At 38.2% G+C, this 9,269-nt stretch overlaps 1 protein-coding gene across 4 annotated transcripts in view; it reads left to right on the plus strand.

The window, feature by feature from the left end:
- The window catches only part of LOC141132560 (proton-coupled amino acid transporter 1-like), a 139,976-nt gene extending 133,649 nt beyond the window's left edge, over window positions 1-6,327 (plus strand). For all 4 annotated transcript variants that reach the window (XM_073621121.1, XM_073621120.1, XM_073621119.1 and 1 more), the window contains one exon: window positions 2,751-6,327. In XM_073621121.1, the coding sequence (XP_073477222.1) occupies window positions 2,751-3,025 (275 nt within the window). In that variant the 3' untranslated portion in view covers window positions 3,026-6,327. The remainder of the gene's footprint in view (window positions 1-2,750) is intronic.
- The last annotated feature ends 2,942 nt before the right edge of the window (window positions 6,328-9,269 follow it).

Consider the following 9,269-nt stretch of genomic DNA (forward strand, 5'->3'; position numbering starts at 1 on the left):
TAACTCTATGGATGATGTCACTTCCCAGGCATTTCACAGTCATTGTCGGCTTTCTCCTCCACACAGCATCTGCCACTGCAGACCAGTGTATATTTTAGTCATTGTCTTTTGACCAAAATGCCATTTTAGTTTTAGTCGTATTTTAGTCAACTGAATTGTTTTCATTCAAAGTGTATTTTTAGTCAACTCAAACCTTCAGTACATTTTAGTCGACTAAAATCGAATGGGTTTAGTTAAATTGTAATTCATTATTTAAGCATTTCTCTCCAATTTCCAAACTTATTATACAGTGGATATAAAAAGTCTACACGCCATTGTTAAAATGTCTGTGATGTAAAAAAAAAAAAATGAGACAAAGCTGAATCATTTCAGAAGTTTTTCCACCTTTTTAATGTGACTTATAAACTGTACAACTCCAACTGAAAAACAACTGAAAAACAAACTTAAATCTTTTGGGGGGGGGGGGGTAAAAATAAAAAGATAAAATAACATGGGTGCATAAGTGTGCAAACCCTCGTATAACTGGGGATGTAGCGGTGTTCAGAATTAAGCAATCACATTCAAACGAAAGTTAAATCAAAGTCAATACACATCTGCCATGATTTTAAAGTGCCTTTGGTTAACCCCAAATAAATTCCAGCTGTTCTAGAGGGTCTTTCCTGGCATTTCCTTAGTCGCATCTTACAGCAAAAGCCATGGTCCGCAGAGGGATCTCATTGTTAAAAGGTATCAGTCAGGAGAAGGGTACAAAAGAATTTTCATGGCATTAGCTATACCATGGTACACAGTGAAGACAGTCCTCATCAAGTGGAGAAAATATGGCACAACAGTGACAATCCCAGAACTGGACGTCCTCCAAATTTGATGAAAAGACCAGAAGAAAACTGGTCAGGGAGGCTGCCAAGAGGCCTACAGCAACATTAAAGGAGCTGCAGGAATATCTGACAACAATCTCCCATATTTTTCATATGTCTGGGCTATGAGGTAGAGTGGCAAGAAGGAAGCCTTTTCATACAAAGAAAAACATCCAAGCCTGGCTAAATTTTGCAAAAACACATCTGAATCTTCCAAAAGCATGTGGGAAAAATGTGTTATGGACCAATGAAACCAAGGTGGAACTTTTTGGCCATATTTCCAAAAGATATGTTTGGCGCAAAAACAACACTGCACATCACCAAAAGAACACCATACCCACAGTGAAGCATGGTGGTGGCAGCATCATGCTTTGGGGCTGTTTTTCTTCAGCTGGAACAAGGGCCTTAGTCAAGGTAGAGGTAATTATAGACTGTTCCAAATACCAGTCAATATTGGCACAAAACCTTCAGGCTTCTGCTAGAAAGATGAAGAGGAACTTCATCTTTCAGTATGTCAATGACCCAAAGCATACATCCAAATCAACAAAGGATTGGCTTCACTAGAAGAAGATTAAAGTTTTGGAATGGCCCAGCCAGAGCCCAGACCTGAATCCGATTTGAAAATCTGTGGGGTGATCTGAAGAGGGCTGTGCATAGGGGATGCCCTCGCAATCTGACAGGTTTGGAGTGTTTTTGCAAAGAAGAATGTGAAAATATTGGTAAGTCAAGATGTGCCATGCTTACTGGACCCTTACCCAAATATTAGTGCTGTAATAAAATCAAGGTGCTTCAACAAAGTATTCGTTTTTAAGGGTGTGCATACTTGTGCAACCATATTATTTTAGTTTTACTTCCCTCCACCTAAAAGATTTCAGTTTGTTGTTCAGTTTATAGGTCACAATAAAGATGGAAAAAGTCCTGAAATGACTTATCTTTGACTCATTTTTTTACATCACAGCAACCTGACATTTTAACAGGGGTGTGTACACTTTTTATATCCACTGTATAATCCTGGAGTAAAAATCTAATAGCATGTTATGTTATTATTTATGTTAAGGTTTGAACATGCACTACAGACACAGATTTAGCCGTTGTGATATATAACCAGTGTTAATTTTGATGTAAAATATCGATTTTAGTTTTATTCATGGTCTTTTAGTATTTTAAACGTATTTAAGTCATCTGAATTGTTTTAGTTGTATTTTAGTCGAAATAAAATGGTGTTAATTTAGTTGACGAAAATACATAATTTACATAATCACACACATAGGTTGGACTTGATGGACTTGTGTCTTTTTTCAACCTCACCTACTATGTAACTATGAAAATATTTTAGTTGGCAAAATTAATACTGCTGGAGACCATCCCGGAATGGCTGCAGAACAGGTAAGTATTGTGATCTTTGCTTTACAAGATTAGATAAATTAGGCTTAGAATCAGGCAGAGAGTATGTTTAGCGTTAGGTTTTGACTGGAATTTCACTTTAAGCTGTCAATTTATAGCCCTGCTTGATCAAATTGACTGTTTAGACTCGTAGGTAGTAAACTGCTTCTTTAGAGGCACCCACTTTTGATCACATATTCTATACCCAGTTGATGGAAGTGGTGAAAGTTACCTTGTGTTTGGCCAGCTTTAGTATTTGGAGTTTCAGTATGTGGACAGCATTAGCGTACAAGCATAGTAAGTGTCACGCTACTAGCAAATCTGTCCTTTTTTTTAACCAACATAAATGTGAAAAACGTAAATATAAAAAATTGCAGTCAATTATCAAATGGTCATTCTACTTTAGCTTTTGGAAGATGCTGGAACATTGAAACATGAGGTGCACTAATTCAGCTTTAATTAAAAAAGATTGTGTATATTCAGATGATTTTAACTGATTTAATCTTTTGACAGGTGTCCTGGCAATCCTCGTTCCTCGTTTGGACATTGTCATCTCATTGGTGGGATCTGTAAGTAGCAGTGCTTTGGCTCTGATAATCCCACCTCTTCTAGAGATTGTCACATATTACTCTGAAGGTCTCAGCCGCTGGACCATAGCCAAGGACATTTTCATTAGCCTGGTGGGCCTCCTGGGATTTGGGTTTGGAACCTACGTGACCTTGTGGGAGCTGATAGCACCAGACTCTCATCCAGGTCATGTTAACGCCACTCTGTATGTGGTTCAATAAAGGCTGATGTTTCCCCTCAAGATATCTGCAAGTAAACGGGAAAGGTAGACGTTGAGAGATCAAAATGTTCTCTTTTATAAATGTACATTCTCGTACCATCACTGTCTCATGAATGTATGCTTCTTTCAGATTCGATAACATTTTGATGTCTGTACTTACAACTATTTAATAATAATTTGAGAGTTTTCCTTTTCTTGTTTAGCATATTAATGGAAATCTATGAACTTTCTTTATTGCAATCAGTGCCCGAATCGCTGAGATGTTTATAATATTTAAAGGGGCAGTTCACCCTGATTTTTCAGTTTGAGCAGAATTTTTGTCACTGGAACCACCTACTGACATCCGACATTTTTGAGAACTAGCGTGGAGAGAGCTCTACAGTGGAGCTCCCAGGCCTACCTACCTATTCTACTCTCTGTCCCTGTGCAACAAAGCTGTGAAATATTTCAGGCTGACTCCACAACTGGGGTTTCAAGATATACAAAAACAAATCATTTTGGTTTTGTTGCAGAGTATGCCTAAATTCTGACTTGTATTTAGTGAGCCAATCACAAAAGGAGGAAATTACATTTCTGAAGGTGTGTATAGAACCCCTCCAGGTTGCCATATTGTATTTAATTTTACCGAAAATTATATTGCTGCAGATTGAAAAGGAGAGGTAATTTTTCATAACATTCAATTATAATATAGCTTATGTAGCAATTGTATATGCTATATATATTTTTTATTTTCATTTTCCAAGAAAGTGGAGTTACCCTTTAAAATGGGGCATTCCACAAAAGAGCATAATTATTTCGCAGTGTTCATCAGTCTCCTTTGTAACAACTTTTAGTTGATGCACACTATCCAGTTACACTTCAGTGTTATGAACATCTTCTTTTTGGGAGGTTAAGTGCCAATATTCTTAGTGGGTTGTTAGCTTTGATTTTAAATTTTTTTATAAATGTATTTTACGTAAAGTAGATAACTTGCCAACATTAGTGCTATATACCAAAGGGAGCAGTGCAAAGAAATATACGATTCTACATTCTTAAGATGACTTTCAATAGGAATATACAGGAAATCCACTTGGACCGGTGACAACAAAATCCTGTTGGGTCGAACCCTATTTGAGATTAAAGGCCATTCAACTCCAGCTTAAATTTAAAATCAATTTTTGGGTATGGTTCCTTCTAAAACTTTTGGGGTATTTTGGAATATACACTAGTGAATGTCACAGAAATGGGTGCTTTAATACCGAATTCATAGTTTTCTCTTTAGACTCCTGGTGGCATTAGGCCCCCAGATCGATTTAAACATTTGTCATTTCTATATTTCCCTCTGGGTTTACATGTTATTTGAATGTCTGGCTTGCTAAACAGCAAATGCCAGCCACTTATTGTAATACAATGCATGATGATTGTAACTGTGTTGATGTCATCTGACAATATACATGGTGCTTATAGAAGGCTGGCTTTAAAATATTGAGGCTTCGTCCACAACATACGTACAGTAGAAACTGATGGAAAAAATGTGCAAATTTGATTTGCATAGAACACTTTGGTCTTGTTCACACAATGTGAAGAGGTACACATATTTACTATGAAGGCCTCTGTAGGGACATAAAGAAAATGTTTTCTGTGTACCCTATTCACACCATAACACAACTTTTTTTCTGCGCAGGTATCTGCAACATAAATTCTCTGCAAGGACACAGAAAAAAAAATATTTTCTATAGTGTTTAAGGGCATATCCAGACATGTATATAAATATTGACAAAAAAAAAGAAGAATAAACACCCATGTCTGGATGCACAAGCGATGGTACTAATGTGTGCAGCTGCTGTCTGTTATGTCCAGCAAAGGGTTAATCAATATTAATCTCAGGCAGCACTTGCTATACCATATAAATATGCTGATACGTGCTACAATTAATAAACTGTAAACATGAATAGTGAATGTTGCAAATTGGTGACAAGAAATTAGAAATAAAGTGACATAGTGCAATAAAAGTGCAAAAAAGTCTTTAGTGCAATCTTGAATGCTTTGTGCTTAAAGGAATTGTAAAGGCAGTTTTTTATCTTAATGTATTCTATGCATTAGGACAAAAAACCTTCTGTGTGTAGCAGCCTCCCCAACACCACCCAATTACTTACCTGAACCCCTTCTCTCTCCAGCGATGTCCACAAATGTCTAAGCCGTCCGGCACAGTCCTCCTGATTAGCTGAGACACAACACGCGCCATTGGCTCCCGCGGCTGTTAATCAAAGTCAGTCAGCCAATCGGGGGAGAAAGGGGGCGGGGCCAGGTCGTTGCTCTGCGCCTAAATGGATACACAGAGCTCTGACTCTGCTCGGGTGCCCCCATAGAATGCTGCTGGCTGAGGTGGCACTCGATAGGAGGGGGGGGTCAGGAGCAGCAAAGAGGGACCTGAAAAGAGGAGGATCTGGGCTGCTTTGCGCAAAACCAACTGCACAGAGTAGACAGTATAACATGTTTGTTATTTTTGTATTTTTTTACAATCACTTTAATCCCAGGGATCCTCCTGTATATTCCACCACGTGTTGTAATGGCCACACACCGCACTCACCAGATGATGGTGACTCCCTTGCCTTACAGCAAGGAGAGTCAACAAGGCTTTTAGGTCTCTAGGAACCGTGGGGACAGGTCCCCCTACAACACATGGTGGAATATACAAAATACACAAAGGATTAAGCACAAAGCACTTTTTTTTCTAATTTCTTGTCACCAATGTGCAATTGATGTTTACAGTTTATCAATTGTAGCATGCATCAGCATATTTATGTAGTATAGCAAGCGCTGCCTAAGATTAATAATGTATATAAATATGCAGCGGACTTTCTGTATATTTATTTCAAAAGTAGTTACATACTCTTGTGATCCACTACCCTTGCTGTACAATGCCAGCATAGGCCAAGGAGCATGACACCACTGCAGTTCTGCAGACTCTGTACCACTACTTATTGGACCACTATTGAATCATCATTATTGCTCACCCTTTTAAAATCCAACCTAAGTGTCATCAGTTTACAGAGCAGGCACTAATTCAAGCCTGGTTTAACATTTTGTTTGATGCTTGCCTCATTATTCTTTAATGATGCACTTGTAGAACATGTTGCTATTGTGTTGAGTATCTAATCTCTGGCGGGTACAGATTTAGTATTTAAGGTAATTTTTCTCTAAAGGAACTCATGTTTATTATAAGTTGGTTTGTATAAAAGTGTTTTAGTAAAAATACTTAAAATTCCTGAAATATTTTACTTATTTATTAAAACTGTGTGGTGGTATAGCCAACTTCATTTATTTATTCTACAAGATTGTCTGATTTTTTTCTCCATCCTGCCTAAATGTATAGCAGCCATACACAATAGGAAGTACAGCTATGTCAACTAATTATCAAATGTTATTTACATATATGGCTACCTATGGATGATATTAGACACTTTTAACATAAAGCGTTAAACACCGTGGAATACATTTCTATGAGCTGCTTAATGCAAATCTGAGCGTTGCCTATTTAAGGCAAAGCAATAGATTTGTTTTAATCGTCGTATCCCCAGCAACATATGCTTACCATTCCCTCACTCTCCTTTGGAGTGCTATTAAAAATCAATGGCACCATGTGTTACCAAGAAGATGTTGTCACAATGCATAGGCTTAAAGTAGGCCCTAAAGTGAACCTGTTGCTCCAACTGAAACTGGTAATTCTCTATGCTACTGTGTGTTTCATTTACACGTTGGCAGTGATCCTTTTAGCATCTCATTGATTTTATTGTGCTACATTGGAGGGAACTGCCAAAATGTAGTTAAATCTCCCTGTAGCATAGAGATTTTATTGCCAGTGTATCCCGTGTTACCATCAAAAATATATGCTAATTTACACAAGACTACCACACTGTTAAGTCAAGTAGGTGACTCTATTCTTCTGTATTATATGTTGTAAACAATGCAGGTGGTCACTTCTCTTGCTGATTGGACAGTGAAAAGTGTACTGTTGTACTATATTACCCCATGCTGTGTTAAATTGCCAGTGCTGTGCCATGTTCCTGATTAGTGTTGGCTCTTTCAGTCTGAGTTTTAATCTGCAGCAGATCCTGGAAATATGAAAAAAATAAATTTATATATATATATATATATATATATATATATATATATATATATATATATATATATATATATAATCATTTGGACACAGGCACAGTTTTAGTTTTTTTCCAGGTATTTACCAAAACATATTCAAGCTATAGTTATATAATGGATATGGGCTGAAAGTTCACGCTCTCAGGTGTAGTTTGAAGGTATGTACATCCAAATTGGAGAAAAGGTTTAGGAATTACAACTCTTAAGAATAGCCACCCCCCTTTTTTAAAGGACCAAAAGTAATTGGACAATTGAATAAAAAGCTTTTTCATGGGCTCCTCCTCGTTATTTCTTTCATCAAAGGTCTGGAGTTGATTCCAAGTGTGGTATTTGCATTTGGAATCTATTGCTGTGAACCTACAGTATGTGTTCAAGGGAGCTGTCCATGCGAGTGAAACAGGGCACTGTAAGGCTTCAAAAACAAATTTATCAGAGAGATAGCAGCAACATTAGGAGTGGCCAAATCAAAAGTTTGGTGCATTCTGAGGAAAGAAGAACTCACTGGTGAGCTCAGCAACATAAAAAGGCCTGGACTTCACAGAAGACAACAGTGGTAGATGATCGCAGGATCCCCTCTGTGGTAAAGAAAAACCCATTCACAACATCCAGACAAGGACACTCTCCAAGAGCTCCAGGAGGTGGGTGTATCATTGTCAAAGTTTACAATCGAGAGAAGAAATTGAGAAATGAATCTGTACCAGAATGACTGGAAGAAAAAAGTGTGGAGAAGGCTTGGAACAGCTCATGATCCAAAGCACACAACTTCATCTGTAAAACATGGTGGAGGCAGCATGATGGCATGGGTATGCATGGCTTCCAGCGGCACTGGGAAAATAAGTGTAATATTCTGCAATGGCTGAGTCAATCACCTGATCTCAACCCAATTAAGCATGCATTTCACTTGCTGAAGGCAAAACCAATGACAGAAAGACCCACAAACAAAGAACAACTGAAGACAGCTGCAGTTAGAGCCTGGCAAAACAGCAGAAAGGGGGAAAGGTCTTTGGTAATGTTTATGGGTTCCAGACTTCAGGCAGTCATTGCCAGTAAAGGATTCTCAACAAAATATTAAAAATGAACATTTTATTTAGGATTATATTCATTTGTCCAATTACATTTGAGCCCCTGAAAATGGGGGCACTGTGTATAAAAATGGCTGCAGTTCCTAAAATTTGTTCTTGATATTTATGTTCAACCTCTTGAATTAAAGCTGAAAGCCTGCACTTGAAATTCGTTTGAATTGTTTTGTTTTAATTTTATTCTGGTGGCATACAAAGTCAAAAGTATGAAAATTGTGCCCGTGTCCAAATATACAGTATCTTACAAAAGTGAGTACACCCCTCTCATTTTTGTAAATATTTTATTATATCTTTTCATGTGACAACACTGAAGAAATGACACTTTGCTACAATGTAAAGTAGTGAGTGTACAGCTTGTATAACAGTGTAAATTTGCTGTCCCCTCAAAATAACTCAACATACAGCCATTAATGTCTAAAAATAATAAAATAAATAAATCACTGGCATCAAAAGTGAACACACCCCTAAGTAAAAATGTCCAAACTGGGCCCCAAGTGTCAATATTTTGTGTGGCTGCCATTATTTTCCAGATTAACTCTGTTGGGCATGGAGTTCACCAGAGCATCACAGGTTGCCAGTGGAGTCCTCTTCCATTCCTCCATGACGACATCACGGAGCTGGTGGATGTTAGAGACCTTGTGCTCCCCCACCTTTCATTTGAGGATGCCCCACAGATGCTCAATAGAGTTTAGGTCTGGAGACATACTTGGCCAGTCCATCACCTTTACCCTCAGCTTCTTTAGCAAGGCAGTGGTCATCTTGGAGGTGTGTTTGGGGTCATTATCATGTTGGAATACTGCCCTGCGGCCCAGTCTCCAAAGGGAGGGGATCATGTTCTGCTTCAGTATTTCACAGTGCATGTTGGCAGTCAGGGTTCCCTCAATGAACTGTAGCTCTCCAGTGCTGACAGCACTCATGCAGCCTCAGACATGACACTACTACCACCATGCTTGACTGTAGGCAAGACACACTTGTCTTTGTACTCCTCACCTGATTTCCGCCACACATGCTTGACACCATCTGACT

This window comes from Aquarana catesbeiana, linkage group LG03, assembly GCF_042186555.1.
Source record: "Aquarana catesbeiana isolate 2022-GZ linkage group LG03, ASM4218655v1, whole genome shotgun sequence".
In the NCBI taxonomy this organism is placed as follows: domain Eukaryota; kingdom Metazoa; phylum Chordata; class Amphibia; order Anura; family Ranidae; genus Aquarana; species Aquarana catesbeiana.